This window comes from Rhamphochromis longiceps, linkage group LG17 (genome assembly GCF_057381845.1).
Source record: "Rhamphochromis longiceps isolate RC_006_pf linkage group LG17, R_longiceps_female_GT1.1, whole genome shotgun sequence".
In the NCBI taxonomy this organism is placed as follows: domain Eukaryota; kingdom Metazoa; phylum Chordata; class Actinopteri; order Cichliformes; family Cichlidae; genus Rhamphochromis; species Rhamphochromis longiceps.
Window position 1 is genome coordinate 22,509,674 of NC_140573.1, and position 21,145 is coordinate 22,530,818.

The 21,145-nt window shown below is 40.6% G+C and overlaps 2 protein-coding genes and 1 long non-coding RNA gene across 6 annotated transcripts in view; 1 reads left to right on the plus strand and 2 right to left on the minus strand.

The window, feature by feature from the left end:
* Nucleotides 1-21,145, minus strand: part of LOC146649705 (uncharacterized) — a 24,034-nt gene continuing 2,889 nt past the window's right edge. Inside the window, exons 2-8 of one of the 4 annotated variants that reach the window (XR_014908061.1) lie at nt 16,573-16,709; nt 15,226-15,339; nt 14,754-15,130; nt 14,409-14,671; nt 11,403-13,522; nt 2,483-3,749; nt 1-472 (exon numbers count right to left, since the gene is read on the minus strand). This is a non-coding gene — a long non-coding RNA (uncharacterized LOC146649705). Of the gene's footprint in view, nt 473-2,482; nt 3,750-11,402; nt 13,523-14,408; nt 14,672-14,753; nt 15,131-15,225; nt 15,340-15,744; nt 16,710-21,145 lie in introns of all 4 variants that reach the window. The other 3 variants (XR_014908062.1, XR_014908059.1, XR_014908060.1) reach the window with 3 other exon arrangements.
* Nucleotides 4,616-5,865, minus strand: LOC146649706 (syncytin-A-like). Its single transcript, XM_085385709.1, has one exon. It carries the CDS (start codon nt 5,686-5,688, stop codon nt 4,726-4,728), a length of 963 nt encoding a protein of 320 aa, XP_085241835.1. The 5' UTR covers nt 5,689-5,865; the 3' UTR covers nt 4,616-4,725.
* LOC146649707 (acyl-coenzyme A thioesterase 1-like) overlaps nt 19,556-21,145 on the plus strand; it is a 22,325-nt gene continuing 20,735 nt past the window's right edge. The window contains exon 1 of the mRNA XM_085385706.1: nt 19,556-19,765. The gene's annotated coding sequence lies outside the window, so the exon portion shown is untranslated. The remainder of the gene's footprint in view (nt 19,766-21,145) is intronic.

A 21,145-nucleotide genomic window follows, 5' to 3' on the forward strand; every position in this document is an offset into this window, starting at 1 on the left:
TCCACTGATGAATACAGCTGCATTCAGAGAGTTTACAGTATTTAATATTCCAGTAAAGTCCCGTTTCAGAACCTCCGACTGTTGTTTGGACACATCGTTTGACCCTGTATGCAGAACAATGTTTGTCACAGTTGGATATTCATCTGCAATTTGAAGAATTCTCTCCTTCAGGTTGTTGACCATATCGTTAGGAAAGCAGAGGACTTTAGTGTTCTTACCGCACATCCTTTGTACATCCTTTACGGCAGAGTCACCCACAATCAGAGTTTCAGGCCTAGCCTTTAGCTTTCCCTGTGGCCTTTCACTTTTCAACAGATTTTCAGACCTTATTTCACTGCTTTTAGATGGATGGTTGTCCGATATAGATCCAGGGTCCTTTGATAGTGGAGCAAATCTGTTCTGCAGTTTCACATTCAGTTGTTTTGGAGGTTTGTTGTTAACCTTCCTATTCACGGTTGTCCAGTCCTGTTTCCTCCCGTTAGGGTTGCCAACTCCCTGAAAAATAAATAAGGGACACCTCGTGGCCAGGGCCGGGCAACCCAGTTGTCTTCACCCTTCCCAGTGTGGTAGCTCTTTTTTTGTGTGTGTGAAATTATTTTTTAACCATTTGACTTGAATTTGATTTAAGCAGATGCATATTCTTTGTGATATGACCATATGGGAAACAAATGATCATTTAGCCATTTATTTTTAGCTCAAAATGACAACATTAACACAGTAAAACAGGTCTCTTTCTTAAACAGAAGCCTGTCATGCTTAACTTTTGAGAATATAAGTAAATCTTTCTTTAAAAGAACTCTGTCCTGCTTAACTTAACTTCTATTGCTTAGAAAGCAATAGAACGAAAAATATTCTTGTAACAGTGCACATTTAGTGCATTTAGTACAATTGGCTTCAGTTGAGGTATTATTTCAGCTTTTCTAATGCTAATCAGCTGCTCCTGTTTGTAAACCCGCTTGTTCCCATGATTACGCACCTTAACTCATCATCATTATTCATCTATGTATTACTTTTATGTATTATTCATCTATTTGTTGTAATCATCCATCCTTGCAGTTGTTTATTACACAAAATAAATGATATTATCACACTTCTGGCCACATAGCGCTGATATTCACCGCACATGCCCATATTAACCTTAACCAGAGGGTTTAAACAACAAACCAGTGTTTACATACCATATCTGCTTCTGCCGTGGCCTGGTGGACAAAAAATTGGTTAAGGGTTCCCCGAGCTTTCACGCCCCTCATGTTCTTCTTGTGCCCACCACTAGAAGCATGCCTATGGAAAAAGTGCGCCGGCACACAGTGCAGTGCGCTTTATAGGTGTTATCGTGCACTTTCCCAGCCAGGTGTTTTCCTTTTCCCAGTCCTCCCTGTACTTTTGCAGCCTTTTTTCTTTTCTTTCTCTGAGGGGAACAAACATTGCTGCTCTAACGCTGGGCTTACACTGTGCGATTTTTGGCCCATTTTGAGCCGATTTTTGAGTCGTGCGACCGATTTGGTGATCGGCCCGATTTTGGCCTTCATCGTGCATCGTGTAGTATACGTGGGGTAACGAGAAGCGATTAACACCTCACGACCAGCTCCCGATCATCAATCGCTCGTGAGGATCTCACCACAGCCGCTCACACTGCTCATGCGCAAACACGTAAACATCGGTGAAAAAGACGGCGCAGCACGGCTGTGCAGCGTGTGATCTGGACACAAGTGATGGAGGCACTTGTAGAACTTTGGAAAGCTCATCCGAGCCTTTTCGATGTGGCATCACAAAATTATCACGACCACAACAACCGTGAAAATAGTTGGATTTACACTGCTGCTCAATCACAGCTGCCTGATCATGTTTTTCATTAGCAATTTAGCAAAGTTGATGGTGGTGTGTCTGTGTGAGTGAAAGACAGAGAGAGCGAGCGACAGATTTTCTGTTATAACCTTCATTTTATGGAGGCACAGTGTGAGCACTCAGGTCGCATCAGAGCATCGGGCCGTATAGTGTGAGACCTGCATCGTGACCTGCAAACTTCTAACCCCTGCGAGTCAATCGTGCAGTTTGAGCAGGAGCTGAATAACGTGACTGAAAAAAATCGCAGTGTCTGCCCAGCTTTAGGTGTACTGTCATCCGAGACGTGCACCGCAGTGTCGGCGTTTGTTTCCCTGTTGGCCATGCTTGTTGTTGTGGTCATCTGTTGTCTTCCGGTATTTTCTCCGCAAGCGACCTTTCCTCGACCAATGAGATAATCTGAATTGTCATACTCGAATTGTCATAAGTGTGCTGTCAGCTCATTGGTCACAAAGCAGGAGAGGGGATGGGAATTATGTTTTCAAACAAAGCGTTAATTCCATTAACATTTATAGACTACTTTTGATTCTCACTGTATTACGGGACAAAGTGCGTCCCTTATTAGCTCAATACGGGACGTGTACTTTTGTTTCTAAATACGGGACGATTCCGTTTTTTAAGGGACGGTTGGCAACCCTACCTCCCGTATACAGGGGTAGAAGAGCTTCTCTGTCTCGTAGGAAGTGAAGGCCAGTCGGTTTCAGAGATTTCAGCTCGCTGTGCCCTGCCTGTGATACGTCCTCCCCCTTCCAGGAGACATGATTTATGTCTTGGTTTTGCACCAAGACAGTCTAAGGGGGGATTATCACTTGAGGATTTATAATAATGCACAGAGTCTACTTTCTTGGTCATGTTATCTGTGCTCCTTAGCTGTGTACTAGCTTGCTCATCGCCATTGTTTTGAATCAAAGGCAAGGTTGTTTCATTTCCACACAGTCCATTTACCTCCACGTTTACTTCTAAGCGATGAATTTTTGTCTCCAGTACTGCAATCTTCTGCAGGAGGCTGTGGTAGTCATCTGTGGAGAGGGAAGGCATCTTGTTGCTAGTTAGCCTAGCGGTTAGCACCTTTCCAGGCTATTGAGGCTGCTCGGTGCCCAGACGCTGTAATCAGGCTTCAGCTGTGTCTAGGCCACAGACACACGGAGCGCTGAGGACAAGGTAACCATAAAATGTTGCTGTTTCTGTTAAGAACACTCTAGTCCTAATGATCTACAAGTGTCCAGAAGTTATCGCAGGTAAGCTCACACGGGAAAAAGGGAAAAAAGGGAAAAAATCAGCATAAAAATCAATAAAAATCAATATAAGAAGCAAAGCATTCAAGAGCAAAGAGATGAAGCGTCCACACTCACAAAGGGGAGGAGCAAAGTTCACAAAGAGTTCATCCTGTGATTTTTGATTCATTCCTTGCAGGAAAAGTGAGAGCCTCCAGGCTGAAGTGAACCCCTGAGAGGTGGCAATGAAAGGAACTATAATTTCCTGCCTGAGCCAACTTGATTAGTTTGAAAGCACCTACAAACCAGAACTTCAAAAGGTTCTTTGTGTACATGCTTAACACTCTTGTTCCAGGATCACATCACCCCCACTGACCTCTTAGAGATGTGTTTTTGTCTGATTTCTGCCGTGTAAACAGACACACAGAGCCAGTGCATAAAGGTGGATCTCAGATGAAAATTCAGACTGACTCTCATAACTCAGGACAGCTGAGGGGAAACAGGAATGCAAAAAATGCTTATCTTTACGCACCAGGGCCTCATATTTCAACCCAGGCTTGAGCCTGCAAATGTAAGGCAGCTCAGAGGCTTCATAGGAATCATATCTATGAAAACAAATCATAAAAAAGAAACACAGAGGGCAGACAGACCTATATCAGCAGCACTTGTTTTCCTAATTTGGTCAGTTGTCACCTGCTGTTGGGGGAAAACTCTGTAAAAGATCCAGGAGAAATAAAGACACAATGAGACAAAGTTACTTTCTTTATCAAACGTGTACACGGGTGAGCTGCTAAGAACAACTCACACCATGCACAGTGGCTTGGTAATTTTTATAGGAAAGACAGTGAGAACAGGATAAGAAAATACAAAACAAATAAAATAAACAACTCCATATGTGGCGCTAGTCTCGTCAGCAGAGAGCTGGGAGAAGGCTGTGAGAGATAAAACAATCTAAAACAATATGTCCCAAAACAGTATGTCTTTGCTGAGAAAGTCTAAAAAGATAATTCTAAACTAATCTAACCATAGGCAAAGGGCAGACAAAAGGCATCTTTGTACATTTAAAAGAAGGTAAAGAAACATAGAATCATTTTTCCTGTAACATTCCCCCCTGTTTAACTTATTTTAAATGTATACAACAATTGTCTATGAAAATCATTTATTAAGTATGTTAGGCAATTTTTAATTTCCAAAATCTTCAAAATGTCATCATAGCAGAAATGGCAGTCATTTGGTCTAAAGAATAAAACAAAATAAAAAGAAAAACATAGTAAATGAAAATCATAGTAAATGAAATAACAAGTGGAATAAACAAGAAAAAATAATAAAACTAAAACTACAAAAAATAAAAGGATGAAAACTAAAATGAAAACTTCAAAAAATACAAGGATAAAAACCTTATATTTAAAATGATGCAAACCTTAAATTGAAAACTTTATATGTAAAATAATGAAAACTTCATATTTAAAATGAAAACTTTATGTTTAAAACTGAAGACTTCAAAAAATAATAGCATGAAAACTTTATATTTAAAATGAAAAACTTTATGTTTAAAAGTCAAGACTTAAAAAAAAATAAAAGCATGAAAACTTGCATAACCTACTAATGTTTTAATCAGTGCATGATCACTTGACAAGTCATTTTTAATCACCACGTCATTTATTAGCAGCTAGTACAAGTTCTCCTCTAACAGAATTGCAACGGGATGTTGTTCTTCTTCAGGCACGGCAACATAAGCAGTCATTGTAGTTGTTATCATCTGTGAAATCATTACTCTTAGGCATGGCAACACACACAACACTAATATGAGCAGTGCTATCATGATGAGACCTAGAAGGAAAAATGGCTTTGCTACAGCAGCCAGCCATGAACCGCTGAACAGCCAGTCCAGCCAGCTTTGTGCTGTAGCTGCTCCAGGTGTGTGTTCAGTGACATATTTTTGCAGAGCGGTCAAATTCTGCAAAGCTTCATAAATGTCTCCTCCAGTTTCGTATCCATCAGGGATAAAAGTGCAACATGTTTCCCCGATCAGCTTGCAAACTCCTCCTTGTGATGCTGTTAGCAGGTCTAGTGTCAGTCTGTTCTGCAGCACCATCGTTCTGATGGCCTGCTGTTCTCCTGCTAAGGCGGTTCCCAGGGTCTTAGTTAAGTTGATGTGTCGTAGCAGAGCATATCGGTTGATTTCCACGTGATCCCGCACCTCGGCAACTCCAATGCCGGGGATCAAGCTCTGTAAGAATTTCACTCCTCCTCCCCAGATGCGAAACTCTCCCGGCACTCCAGTGTCCACGGTAATGCCGAAAGAATTGGGGGAGGCGATGTCCACTTCACGTCTCTGCCGGCTGCTTGGGTGATGTGCAACACTTTGCATGAAGAAAACGTGATCTGATAATTCCACCAGGGCGCACAGACCTCCCCAACCTTCAGGGAGTGACAGATAAGCCTTGTTGCCACATAGGAAGTACCAGTCAGCCAAAACTCTGGTTCCTCTGCTGCTGGGTGCCGTCCGTGCACATCCTGTCTGGTACTGAGTCTTTGTTTGTAGTGGCATTCGGTAGCTGTAGTCAGAGCGACAGTTGAGGCTCATCAGTGTCGCGTTACTGGCACAGGTTTCGTTGAGTGAACAGTCCATACACTTCCTCTCGTTCCTTGGTGGGCAGAAAGTGTATATGTATTTGCATAGCAGTCAGTTTTATTATTCAAGTAAGCTGTAGTGTTCATAAACTGCCACCAGAAATTAGTGGCATAGCCATGGGGAAACTTGGTGTACTTTCCTTTGTCATACAGTGTCTGCCTTTTCTCCATGTAGCGTGACTTGTTGTCCCTCATGGAAGCAAAGGTGAAGAGCCCGGCCATGGTCAGGGCCGCTGCAGTTGATAAGAGCCACCACCTCATGACGACGGAACACACCCTCCTGTCGCGAGTAGACCCCCCGGCCAGGAAAGCTGACCCCTCCACCGGGCGAGATCACAACAAGTAGGCACGCCTGCCGTCAGCTGTGTTTAGATGGCTTCACTGACTCGCCTGCAGTGACTCTGATGGACCCAGGATGGTCGTTCCGCAATTTTGCAAGCGGTCGGTGTAGTGAGGAGGACTTGGTATGGCCCCTCCCACCTGGGTGTGCTCCAGTTTTTCCTTTGGAGCACCTTGATCAGAACCCAGTCACCGGGCTTTAGTCTGCAAGACACTGGAGAAACATCATCAGGTTGTTGATTATGTACAATGATCTCTTTGTTTTCTAACAGCTTAGACATCCATTCTGCTAATGTGTTTTCTCTGATTGCTTTGTCTATTGGTTGACTGGTAATAGGCAGTGGAAACGGCCTGCCATGAATGATTTCAAATGGAGTTAGTTTATGGGAGCCTTGTGTTAAGCGCATCCACATTTTCACTAAACCCAAACATTCAGGCCACGGCCTTCCTGTTTCTGCCATGCATTTCCTGAGCCTTTGTTTTATAGTGCCGTTAGTTCTCTCTACAAGGCCTGCGCTCTGAGGGTGATAAGCACAGTGGTGTTTTATGCTGAAACCGAGTGCTTCAGAGACCTTAGTGATGACATCATTTACAAAATGAGTGCCGTTGTCTGATCGTATCAAAGCTGGGATGCCATATGTGGGTATGAAGTGATTGCACAGGCACTTTGCTACTGAAATTGCATCTGCCTTTTTCACTGGATAGATTTCTGGCCACTTTGAGAATACATCTATAACCACTAGGGTGTATTTTTACCCTTGGCATTCATTTAGCTCAATAAAGTCCATATGAATTGTGTGAAAAGGATGAGGCGGAGTTGGAAAACGGCCTCTTTGTGGTCGCAGGTTACCCTGAGCATTATATTTTTGACACGTCATGCACGTTCTGACAAATTGTTTTGCTGAAGTTTCAAAATTTACAGTGTAAAAATGAGAGTTGACAATACAGGTCATTCCCCCCGATGACAAATGCGTACAGCCATGAGTCACTAATGCCGCCATCTTGTGGAGCGATTTTGGCAACACTGGCTTGCCATAACACATCATTAAATCGTTTGTCAGAACTGCACCGTGTTTTAGCCATTTTGCCTGCTCTGCTGTGCTCGCTGCTTTTTGTTCACTTTGCAACACATCCAGTGGAATCTGATGTGTGTTTACTGCCATCAATGTCATGTTTGTCTTTTGTGCCGCCTGTTTTGCGGCTCTGTCAGCAAAATTGTTGCCTGTAGTAATAAAAGAGCCATCAGTTTTGTGTGCTGCACATTCACACAATGCGAGTTGTTGTGGTAAATTTATTACAGTCAGCAGGCGTTGTAAGAGGCTTGCATGCTGGACTGGTTTACCGGTTGATGTAATCATTCCTCTGTTTTGCCAGAGCTTTGCGAAATGATGCACAGCAGAGAAAACATACTGGCTGTCTGTATGTATGTTTGTATTTAGCTTTCGCGTATCACAGCTATCAGCTCAGCGCTCTGTGCAGAACATGAAGAAGAAAATGGTTTTGCTTCCATTATTTTACTATCTGTGGTTACTGCGTAACCTACACAATTTCGGCCTGTGCTGTAAAGTCAAATGCTGTTCTCCTAGCTTCCACACTTGCTGATCATAAGGTGGATCTGGGCCTGGAGTTTGTTTAAATCTCAGAATGTTGTGATACTCGGTCGGTTTCTGGCACTCAGGTGTAATACCAGAAAAGAATGGCATGACTGCTATCTTAAGTTTTGTCAGAGCGTCTCTACCTAGCAAATTTACTGGACACAACGGGTCATATATGAATTTAATAAAGCACCTGCGGCCACTTGCTGTGTGTACTAGTTCTAAAAGGGCAGTTAATTGTTGTACAGTTGTGTGGCCTGAAGCTGACTTTACAACTAATTTGTCCTCTACTCCTACAATCTCGTGGGAAGTGACCTTCCTCTCCATGGTTCTAGCAGGCGTTGTCTCTATGTTATCTGCTGTTTCTGCGTGGCTGTCTGCAGCCTTAGTGTTTGTGACTTTGCTCGCCTCTCTGTTCCTGATAGCCACCTGTGGATTAGTGTTTTAGTCTATTGTCAACAGTCAGCCTTATTTTGAAGTTACAGAAAGCTTCTTCTTTTTTGTTCGTCTTGGTCTGGGAGAATAGATGCAACACTACATTTTCACTTAAGGCAGTTTTGAATAATTTCTAGTTTTTCAAACAATTCATGGATCTCACACATTTCAAACTTTGAAGTTAGGGTTGTTTCCCATTTATACATATATATATTTAACTTTGCATTGCTCACAGCTCATAGCTCACAGCTCTAAACCTAGGCATTTTTCAATCATATGCCTAATCACTATGTGTCACTGTGATTCTCAAGTATTGTCACAAGTTCGTTTAAATTCGTTTCCAAAACCAACAAAATAATCAAACAAAAACAAAAAACATAAACGTGTCAGGACACAAAAGAAAAAAGAAAAATGCTGCCACCCGAACAAGGCAGAAGTCTGCATATGTTGGCTTGTAATAGCATGCAGCTTGTAACATGGTAGACTAATGTGCCTGTGTTAATTCAGCTCCATATTATTGTGTGAAGTTGCACTGGGTTGGGAGTGGTTTTGTGTGTGTCACATTTTTGGTGAGCCAATGGCTGGAATGAGGTTGGACTAATTAGAGGCAGGTGTACTTGATTGCACTGATACACTGGTCTACTTATAGCCCACACTACAACCACTGCTGTTTTGTTTTGTCTCTCTGTGCAGGTATGTAATGTGATGAAATCAGATATGATTGGGATGGATTGGTTTTGCGCTATGAATTTTATATTAAGTGTGTCGTTTTGTCTCTTGATATATTTTTTGTCAATAAATTATCTTTTAGAATTTTATTGACTGACATCTTTTTGCCCACGACTGAGACGGTTGGTCAGACCTAGAGTCTTTCTTTGGGTGTGTTACAGCAGCTTCTGCTCTAAAAGAAACAAATAAATAAAAAGAAAAGAAAATGTGGAACATGCTCATCAGCTTAGCAGTGTCTACATATTTAATTCAGCTTCTCAATCCTGTAGTTTTAGCTGTTGTCTACAGGGTTTTGCTTATTGGTTGTTATTATAGGTGTGCTCTATATCTCAGCAATGTGTCAGTCTAGGATGATAGGTTTCAAGCTGGTCAAGTGCCTCTATGCACTTCATTAGTTTAGTTATTCTCCGTATTGTCTTCATCTCACATGTCATTACACTGAGTTTCAGCAAACCTTAAGCTTGATGCAGACTACTGCTTAACAATTATTCACCACACATCATAACAGATTAAGGTGCCTCTTCATATTAATATTGTCATTGTTAATATTATCCTCTTTGTCTTATATGACAGCAATAGCATATTATAATATTTTAGCAGTGTGTACCACTATAGTACTACTGAGCCAATTTGATAGTTAGGATCATCTTATTCAGCAAACAGATAATTTTGAATTCATCCAATCAGCGGTCACATTTGTTCTCTCTGTTGCATGGCGGACCAGGCAGTTCTATTATAATGTATTAATTATATTTTATTTTGTATCCATCAAGGGCTTCAGATGACCTGCAGAATCATCCTTTTCCCAGGGTGGAGACAGTTACCTTTTCACACACTGTCCTTGGCTGAACAGTGACACAGCCTTAATATACCTTATTTATGTTATTAAAATATTTTTGTGTGAATTATTTGCTTTATATTCATTTTATACATGCTGGGCATGGTCATCATGCCAACTGTGTTTCATTGTTAATATCACTTTACAGGTTGTTATCCTTGCTATTATTAATGTCAAATACTCTAAAGATCATTTCTACTGTAATTTTCCCTTTGTTCATCTTTATTTCGCACTTTTTATATTTATATCTACTCAGTGGGGTCTGTTTTCAACCCTTTTAAACTACTTCAAACTACTGTGATCTCTAGTTTTCACTTAATAAGGGATTATTAAGTTCTTCCTGATATGGGTGGTGCTGCAGATGCGGCTGCAGGAGTGAGGGATGGTTTACTAAAAGGATTGTGGGAACTGCACAGTGTCTCGTCTTCTGGTTTTACTAAACTGGCAGTTGAGTTCTGTTCTTCTGACTGTTTATATTTTGTTTTCTTAAATCTCTCAGTTTACAGACACTGTTTTTGTCCGGCGTCTGGACTTTTCTTTTCTCACCACTGCTCGTCAGCAGGAGTGAGTTTTAATTTCACTTGCTTGATTACCCATCTTATTTATGTATTTACTTATTTTTGTTTAAGTAATATATACACAATACAGCTGCTATCACCTTCGCTGGTATTAGAGACGAGAGTGGTTGCTCACACGCCCTTCTACTTTCGGACTATTTCCAAAAGCGGTGTGAACTTTACGAGACGGAACTCGACCGTTCTCTCAACTCACCAGCACGTCAGTGAATAGCAGTAAAAGAAAAACACAGTAGGAGCAGCTCAGTCTCTTATTGGACCGTGAAAATTCAGCTTGCTCCATTAATTAAAACAATACACACACACACATTCACATTCACAGCTTCGACGCGCGCGACCGGAACCCTTATAATAAGGGGAGCTCCCAGAGCTACTTACTCCCTAGACCCAGTCTAGACCCAGCTGGGGGAGCTACCCAGAGCTCCAAAGCTACCAGTCGACGAGCTTCCAAAGCTTCCAGTCGACGAGCTACGCTACCAGTCGACGAGCTCCCAGAGCTACCAGTCGACGAGCTACTTCCGCTATTTTAAATTCCCTGAATTTAAAATACGTTTTTACGCAAGATTGTGTCAGTGTGTCTGTATCTACCTGGTCGGTGTCGCCGGGTCTGGTCCACCTCGATCGGGTCCCACCACCGTGGGTCGCTTTCTAAGACGTTGGCCAAGACCCGAATTTAACGCTCTTGGTCTTTTTCCACACACCTGGTGTGTGGGCTGTCGACAGGCGAACAACGTGGACTGGTCACGGAGATGGGACACGATGGAGGTGATCCGGCTGTCGAAGGACCAAGAAATGTTGGGGGAAAACTCTGTAAAAGATCCAGGAGAAATAAAGACACAATGAGACAAAGTTACTTTCTTTATCAAACGTGTACACGGGTGAGCTGCTAAGAACAACTCACACCATGCACAGTGGCTTGGTAATTTTTATAGGAAAGACAGTGAGAACAGGATAAGAAAATACAAAACAAATAAAATAAACAACTCCATATGTGGCGCTAGTCTCGTCAGCAGAGAGCTGGGAGAAGGCTGTGAGAGATAAAACAATCTAAAACAATATGTCCCAAAACAGTATGTCTTTGCTGAGAAAGTCTAAAAAGATAATTCTAAACTAATCTAACCATAGGCAAAGGGCAGACAAAAGGCATCTTTGTACATTTAAAAGAAGGTAAAGAAACATAGAATCATTTTTCCTGTAACACCTGCAATCTAACCACAAAAGACATTTGATTTCATTTTAAAAATGTTCTCCAAGAAACTCTGGTAATTTATTCAAGTGAAGACTAAGTTTTTACTTATTTTCTATAAGCTGTTCTAACAGTGGATGTTCATATTACCCATGGCCAAAGTTTCTAATATTGAGGTGATTGTGTGTGAGAGTAATATCTTTGAGACAAATGCGTTTTTACATAGTTTTTTTCTACTCCTTGTCTGTCTGATGTCATAGAGAGGGCACGTCCCTAATACAGTCATCTCATTCATAGGCTGTATCCCAATTCAGGGTCTGCAGCCTTAAAGTACGCAGCCTCAACGATCCTCAAGGGCCGCGTACTCAAAGACCGCTGAGGCCGGAAGTGCGAGGCTTGTGAAATGAGACGGTCTAGCCTCCGTTGCGCTGCCCAGGTTGCCTAGCAACCATGATACTAACAGCTGGATACAGCTTTGTTTGACAGAAATGAAGGAGAAAATCTTTTGTTCATTTGTTTGTTTGTTTCTACATGAGCTTTGATCATTCTCTGTAAGATTAAGCTCAGCTATTGAACGGTGTATATTTTAAAGTAAAGGCTCAAGTTAGTACAAACGTCACTAATGTCACATAACTTTGCCGACATGTGGCCAACAGTGATGTTTTAATGTTCTTCGTTATTAAACATTTGCACATAAATAAGTGACATAATATTCAGTACTTACTTAAAGTTTACCCTCGTCCGCCGTTTTTTTCGGCAAAATTATCCACACCCACCGCCGCGCTATGCATTCTGGGATATGTTGGGCCACGAAGTCTACACTGCCACAGCCTTAAAATTCAGGGAAATGAAGGACGCATTTCAGGGTCGCATTTCGAGTAGCCTTTGAATTGGGACAGCCTTCGGCGCGCCGCTGTGACGTAATCGGCCTTGAAATGGGTACTTTAAGGTTGCAGACCCTGGATTGGGATACAGCCACAGACTCCCCACCTACCAGCTCTTTAAACTTTCTCTCTTTGTGGAGCAGCCAATGAGACGAACGTTTTCTTAAATGGGGAGGAGCTTAACCTGGGCACTGACATCAAGTACAAGGTAAAAAAGTATTATTTGTAACTGTGGATCACACAAAGCTGCTCTAGTACAGTCCAAGAATAAAATCTAGAGCTGGAAACAAGTTTCCAGAGACCACTCGATATCAAAGACAGCAGCTTATAGCAGTTGACATCAAACTGCATTCTGCGCATCAACAAATGATGTTCAATTCCTTCTAATAATCTCTCTTTATTGAAAATAAATTAAGGAGCCATATAAAGCTGCATTCGTGCAATTTTCTGAGAAGGAGAAGTTTCTGACTTTAGTTGTTTATTTCTCGACCTCTTAGCTGTATTTGGTGACCCTATTGAGGGACCTGACCCCTATGTTGTGAAGCATTGTGTATAAACTAATATTGAACATTAACAGAATTAATACTGATGTATTAACAGCCTCATATAGTCACATAAATGCATTTGTTATAAATTCATGAAGCGTTTTACACTGAATGCTTGCAGAGCAGTATTTGCAAAGCGGGCAGTAATTGTATATAAAACACTCAAACTGCTTGCTGCACTTTAAATCGTAACCACTGTGACAGGGTAAAGGGTTTGTTCACATGGTTACTGTAATTTCCTGTTCACTCTGAAGGCATTTCTACTGAGAATCAATCACTTTGTCTGTGGAGGACGCCATTTATGAAAGAGTTGAATGCGGGAAATCAGAGAAAGGAAGTGTATTATTAGGAAGGAAGCAAAGGTGAATGTGGCAAAGCAAGGCCGGTTTAAAAAAAAAAAGAAGAAAGAAAAAAGGAAGCTGCTTTCAGCATTAAAGACATTGGGCGAGGCTACATCCTGTGGTGGTATCTTTGCACAGATCACCCTGACTCCATTTCCTTGAACTATGTTTAGTACGTGTGTCCATTTCCTACACACTCTTCCCCAGAGATCTTTTTTTTTTTTTTTTTTTACAGATTTTTCTTCTTCTGACAGAATTTCTGTTCCTGAAGAAAACTCAGAAAATCCCATCAGTGTGTAGAAATTATATTGTTACAGTCCCAGATGATCCCAGGGTCAGAGCTGGCCCACCAAAGTGTGAAGTCTCTGTGAAAACACCAAAACACACAACAAAGAGTCAGTGATAGAGAAACTGTTAAAAGTCTGTTATTTCAGTTTAAGAAGAAAATCAGTGAGTCATCTTTGTATCCAACACTTATCTCTGAAAATGAAATGCTCGTGCCGGACCTCTCAGCTTCATGTAGTCTTATTATAATCATCTAGACTTATACCAAAGTAACAACCATTGACATAGATGGTGGCCACATACTGAACAATATTAGCTTGAATAACAGCTGGTGTTGTCATGTTAATAATGCCAATCTGGAAACACAGATGTAGTCAGAAGTTTACATCCACTCATCCTGAGCATGAATGCCATTTAATTTGGGACTTTTAATGAGTTCTTTGAGCTTTTCTTTTTCCACAGTGGAATGATTGTACAGGATACAACTTTAATTACTTTAAAAGTTTAGTTTTTTGGGTCAGAGGTATGTATTTGTACATTTGTAGTTCATTAACAAGCTTCTGGCATAATTCTGGCTGGATATTTGACCACTCTTCTTGGTAGAATTGGTAAAGTTCACTTAAATTGATCGTTCCCCTGGCATGGACCCAGCTCTATGTGCAATCCACAAATTTTCAATAGGTTTGAGGCTTTGGGAAGGCCCTTCCACAAGCTTAATGTTAGCCCGCTTTATCGATTCCATAACCAGTTTTGGTTATTTGAGGTCATTGTCCTGTTGTGTCCAAGTTTAAACTTCTAGCTGTTGATTTGAGGTAAAGTTGAAGAATTTGGAAGTAGTCCTCCTTCTTCATTATTCTAAGCATTTTGTGCAAAACAGCCCCAGTGCATGATGCTACTACCACCATGCCTGACAGGTGGTTACTGCTCTTAGGTTTGGAAGCCTCATCTTTACTCCTTTAAGCATACCTGTTGTCATTGTGGCCAAATAGCTCAAACTTCGTCTTGTCTGACCATAGAACTTTTCTCCAGAAGACACTTTGCTTGTATATGTGGGTAGCAGCAAGTATCATTCAAGAGTGAAGGTGTGGATTTTTTTTAAGGACAGGCATCTTTACTGATCAGCTCTGTAACTTTGGATAGTGATGTGGTGTGACTGTCCACAGTGATGTGGAGTTCCAGCGGTTTCCAGGTCGTGGCAGGCTTGAGAACTGGTAGTTCTTGGATTGTTCCTGAACAAGAAAAGGGTGACAGTTTGGATTTTTTGTCCAGACCTTGGTTAAGTTGTGACACATCTAAATAACGTGTACTTACATACAGTTGTTTGAACTGATGATCTTTGAATCTGCAGTTGTTTAGAAATGTGTAAATCTACAGTTCTCCTTCTTAGATCTTCTGTGAATTCCTTGGACTTTCCCATTGTTCTGATCACTCCAACTAGCGCTGTCAAGAAAATGCTTTTTTATGATGCAAAGATAAACTACCAGTAGTAGTCAATCATGCTTACAAATGAGAAGTTAACAGGCCTTGGCCTTCTCAAGTTAAGATACATTCTAGAAACCCTTATAAAAAGATTTAAGTGAGTGCATATATAATTTAGCCTGTACATGTAATTTTGACCCTGTGTGGATTAGTGAACCTCTTGTTTTTTCAAAAGTCATTAAAGATGTATGCCATACAGTCATTCCACCCTGAAACAAGAACAGTTCAAAATAACAATTAGAAGCTTAAAATTACCATCCAATGCCCATGTTCAGTTTATGTAAACCTCTAACCACGGCTGTACCTTTATTTTCTTCACATAGTTCAGTCAACTGGAGCAAGGCTCTGACGTCTGCAGGTTCCTTGGACTGTTGCATCAGTTCTATCAATCTTACTTCGTTGGAATAAGCATCATTGGCTGAAACACAGAAATGAGAGTTAGACCATCGAAGAGTTGCTGTGAGGTCAGGATCTGATCACTGTTGGTTTCTTACAAATGGACTCAGGCTGCAAAGCATTTAATATTTCCTCCAAGTCCAACACATGAGCTCTTGTTTTCTGCAATAAGTTGTCTTTGATTTGATCACGTATACTTATTGAAAACATTGACTGTAGAGGTATTGGTATAAAGATCTATCACCTCTCACATTTTAACTGGGCATTCTAAGCATCGCTGCAAACTGCCATATCAGGAGGTAATAACATTTTTAACTGAAAACACTTGCATTTTACTGCTGTGATGATCTGCCATATAAAAGGCCAAATGTCAGCCCGTCTGATTATGCATAGGCAGTGGAAGATCCACATTTTGATTTATAACAACCTTTCTGACAGCAACCGTAACGAGTCCTGTGGAAAGACGCCCACATAATCTGATCAGCCCAAAGCAATCTGAGTCTGCTGCATCCTGTGTGGGTGCTAAAAGGGTCATTCCGCAGCTTCATTTAGGATCTCCATCATCACTTTGGGCAGTTCAATCAAGCTTAAATCTGAAGATGCAGATGAGATCTTTCCAACCTGCTGCTTAGGGAATTTTTCCAGAACCCCACAGCATGAGAACTCTCTGGGTTTAAGAAATGTAGAAATGATCATTTTTTAAGGGTTCAACAGGTCACATTTACAAAAGAAAAAATGTAAATAATTAACCATAATAATGTAGAAATTCAATAGTGAAAATAAGTTCCTCCAGAAAACAGCACTTCCAGGATTACTCCGCAGGTTGATTGTCATAGATGCCTGAGAATGCTGGTGCCTCTAACTGGAAAAATAAGATTTTTTCTAACTCAACTTTTTGTTATTGATATTCTAAAAGCAATAATAACAGTAGTAAAAACTTAGCCAGTGTTGTGTCTACATAATATAACAGACAACTAACAAATGAGCAGTTTTAAATTGTATCTTTAGGCTCTTTGTTACAAGCAAACACAATTTCTTCCAATTTATTTAGTTGAAGCTAGAAAAAATGCAAAAGCTAACACAGTTTGACAGATATGAAATAGCATTTTTTCACCAACAAGAAGATTCCTAAAGAGCTATTAGCTGACAATTTTGCATATCTATGCATGGTGTGCAGTGCGCCATTAAATATTTTTGAGGATGGTGGACAATTTGAGGACAAAAAAGAAGTAGCAGGCCTAAAAAAACTACCTACAGCAGTTGAACATTTGAGAAATGGGAAATAATCCAGCAAGGATGTGACACAGGACCTGAGAGATGCATCTGGCCTTTCAGTTGATCCATCTACTGTTCACTGAAGCCTCATCAGAAATTGTGTCAGTGGAAGGGTTGCTGTCAAGAAGTAAGTAAGGGAAACAGACATTAAAGGCTGGTGTATGCATTACACCAGTTTTTACTGAATTTCAGTAAAAACTGGTGTAATGAAGTGATGAATCCAAATTTGATACTTGTGGTTCAATCATCATCAGTGTACATGGAGGAGGTCAGGAGAGAGCTAAAACATGGTGGAGGCTCTGTCATAGTTTGGGGCTCTATTTAAACCAGTGTTGATGAAATTATGATCGGAGAAACGTACCATCAGATTTTAGCCCATCTTACAATACCATATGGAAAACACCTGATTGTCAAAGGCATCAATTTCTCAGGTGGACAATGATCCCAAACACACTACCAACAAAGTAAAAGCATATCTGGATAGAAAAATACATTGTGGAAGACTGTTAGTCGTGGATTGGCCTCCCCAGAGCTCTGACCTCAACATTATTGAAGCAGTAAATGGTAAATGGTAAATGGCCTGTATTTATATAGCGCTTTACTAGTCCCTAAGGACCCCAAAGCGCTTTACATATCCAGTCATCCACCCATTCACACAGACATTCACACACTGGTGATGGCAAGCTACATTGTAGCCACAGCCACCCTGCGGCGCACTGGCAGTAGAGGATTATCTTAATAGAAAATTGAACAAAATGCAGAAACATCCAAAGAAGACCTTTGAATGTCCTTTAAGAAGCCTGGAGAATTGTTCCTGAGGACTGTTTAAGGAAATTATAAGAAAGCTGCCTCAGAGAGTTCAGACTGTGCTGAAAGGTTGTCACACTAAATATCAACTTTCAAGCCCAGAATTATTTAAACTCTGTTTTCCCTGATATACTGCATTACTATGTATGTTTGCACATTTCAATAAATCATTGCACATATTTCCTCTTTTCAAGAGTTCAAAAGCTTTGCACAGTACTGTTTAATAGTACGTAAGTATGATATAATATATATATTAGATCTAGAAGCGGCACAGTGATGGACTGCATAGTTTCAATATGCAGAAGTAATACTGGTCCACATAGAAGAAAAACTCAATGATTAAAAGTGGGTCTTAAACTGACAGGTCATCATAAAAATGTAGTTTTATTTTTCTGAAATATTTTCTGTCGGGGTAGAAAAGGAGCAACAGTGCGCTGATACTTCACCCAAATCTTTGGAAAAGCCACATAGCAAAAAGAATTATGCGGGGAACAGCACCCTCTGGAGGTTATAAGGCAGAACTACAATTTATATCTGGTATTTGGTCAAGTGGTGAGTTTAAATATTCCGTGTATTTATTATTTCATGTACGTATACATTTGTCTTTTCATAGTTTTGTGTCATTTTATATCTGTATTGTGTGTTTACTTTTGTTTTTCCATCAATTTGTGCTACTTTGTAATCTTTTAAAAATCTTTTTCCATTTTTGCACCATTTTACATTACTAATGGAAGACTACCACACTTTGTGGTTCTTTTGATCCTTTTTGCTAATATAGTGTTAGTTCGCATCATTTTCTGTCTCTTTATTTGCTTATTACATTAACTCATAAACTGTTGGCTGAAAGTAGAGGAATGTGTGACTCATGACTGTACCAGCTTCTAGTTTTGTCCATCATCTTTATTTATGTATAGGTTTTACTTATTGCTATTGTTTAGTTTACTTGTAGCACATAAATTATGAATATTCAGTAGCTGTAAGTAAATAGGGGGGATGGGGGGACACCACTATTAATGAAAACTTTAAATACTTAGCTATTATTTGGTAATTTAAATAGTAAAAACTGTGTTACCTGTTTGGAAACAAAAAATGTTTTAAAACTGCTAGCTGCCATTTGAGTGATTAAAAGGTAAAAGTCACATGGGTGCTCATATTCATGTAAGGGTGACTGCTCCTGTCTCGTTAGTTGGAAGACTTCTGATCAGGGAACAAAATGTGTATTAAAACAGATCACTGGTACATAGAAAGTGGCATACAAAAAACCTCCAAAACAGCAACGTTTGCTCACACACAACAGAAGAATACCTTGTAGTTAGTGTTGCTTTAATCCCTGGAGATTTACACAACATGTGGGCGGAATTTACAGAGGAAAGTATGCGGGTAGAGTTTAAAGTCCACCAGAGGGGCCAGGTGCACCTGCAGACTCAAACTCTGTGCTTTCTGACCACTTTTTTTCTGAAAGCAATGAAAATCTGCTGGATTAAAGGCCTTTTTGTGTTTTCACATGTGCCCTTACTTCCGAGTTTTCCATGTCTGCAAGAATATTATGATGAAGTGGATCTCTTCCACTCATTTCCACATTAATCCTCCTCCTTTTTATTTCTGACTCCACTAGAGTAGCTAAAAAACATATTTATTATTGGTTACTCATTTATCTCAGCAGACGCCCATTTGGGAAGAATGCATTACACTGAGAGTTGCTATTTTATACACTGTAGGTTATCTAAACTACAGGAGAAGTGCAATGTTCTTCAAGACATTTCTGCTCTGTTGTTCTGCATTTTTGCCTTTGCTCCTGTGAATGTTACTCCTAAGCTATTACATTAGGGATATCTGCTGCCTTTGACTTCACAGAGACTTTCTAGCGCCTGATCTTTGGCTCACATACTCATAAATATTTTGAACCTTTGGCTATGTTTAATATAAATATCCACCGTTCTACGGCATTTAAGAAAATATGGAAGAACATAAAGGAGGATGAAAGGCCTTACTCCCCTGGCAGCCCTTCAGTGTGCTGAAATCAGAGTATATGTTTGTAGATTATCTATTACCCTATCAGGAGTAAGTGTTCTTTCCTCCTGCATGTGCATTTACAATTTAATGCACAAACTTATAGTCTACGCCCACGTGTGACACCCCGCCTTAAACCCCGCCTCCTCTTCCTGGCTGCAGTCAACGGATCCAGTCGATGTCCATTAATTTAGGCCTTTACTAAAATTCACGAACAACAAGGAGAAGCGGTGGAAATAATCGTCAAGAATAAGAGAGAGAAACTTGTCTCCACAAAGCGAACAGGTGGAACTTTGTCACACCCTGTTGGAACTAATTCAGGAGAAAATCGTCTCTTCGTGATGTACGTTTCGAAGGTAACAGAGGACAGCGGTTATTTTTACATGTGGTACTTGAACGCAGCACGCTTCTATTAAACCAGTAGTTCCCAAATTTTTTTTGCTGGACCCCGCTTTGTTTTACAAGAAAAATATCCCCCCCCTACCCCCGCTCACGCACACACGCACGCACAAACACATCCTCCAACCACACGCACCCGTATTTTTCTCCATTGCGGTTTATTTCACACCTCAAACATTTAGTAAACAATTAAGCAAATACAAGTAATCTGCAGGTAGTAAGAAAATAAACTACTAACTCTTTTACGCTGCGTCCGCACGTACACCGGTGATTTTGAAAACGCAGCTGTTTCGTCCACACGTAAACGGCGTTTGGAATCACCGAAAACTGAGATTTTTAAAACTCCTTTTTTGGGTTTATGTGTGGACGAGGAATACAAAGTTCGTCACGCAACATTAAAGGTGTGTGCCTTTTTCTACGTCACGCTGTGCGCCACGTTATTGTTTACAGGAGATGAATTGCAGAATGATAGATAGTCAGATTAACAGTATTTTGTCTCTATCTTCAGGTTTTACACACGCAGTTACTGTCCCTCTATTTAGAAAGGCAGAGGCGTCACGGTGTAATTATTTTACATGTAGTTGGTTTTTTTCCCTGTGTAATAATATTCAACATTGCTATCAATACATTTTTCAAAAAATGCCTCTCTGTGCAAAATGGGTTTAAAAACATAAACAGCTGTGGGATACTGTCTGTCTCTGATTTGAACCGAGGGAACAAATCGTGGCAGGATCAGCCTGATATTATTTGTATCCCACTGTAACTTTACTGTATAAAGAGCTAATATCTCCAAAATGTCAGGAGTGGTTATTTATTACAGCAAGTGTTTGTGTACTAAAAATCAAGAATGTGGGATACTGTTTGTCCGTGATTTGAAGAGCCCAGCGCTGCTCCCGACGCAGGGAAAACCAATTCTGCAGGGGAGACCTAATTGGCACTTGTGCAGGTGAAACCAAACGGAAGATATGCTTCACCATATTTTCTAGTCTTTGGCTTAGAATGAAATTGGCTTGGGAACATATTCAGCTATGCTTCATCTCCTGGGGCCCGTTCTTCGTACCTCGCTAAGTAGGTTAGCCGGATTAGATTGTTGACGATTTCGCGTGATCCTGGATCAGTCGGTTCCCCGAAGCTCATCCGGGACTTGCTGTCATAGCAACAGAGCCGTAAGCGTAAACCTGCTCGGGAGCAGGTTTACTTTATGTAAACAGGATTAGATCGCGGCCACGCAGGTATGTCCGCTTCATTTATACGAAAGCAACAGCGATAAATAAATAACATCAATGTAACTGAAGATAATGCAGCACTTGATCCTTTTATTGATGTCACACAGATAC

Coding starts and splice junctions, on each gene's coding strand:
- LOC146649706 (XM_085385709.1), bottom strand. CDS start 5,688: ATGGACTGTTCACTCAACGAAACCTGTGCCAGTAACGCGACACTGATG.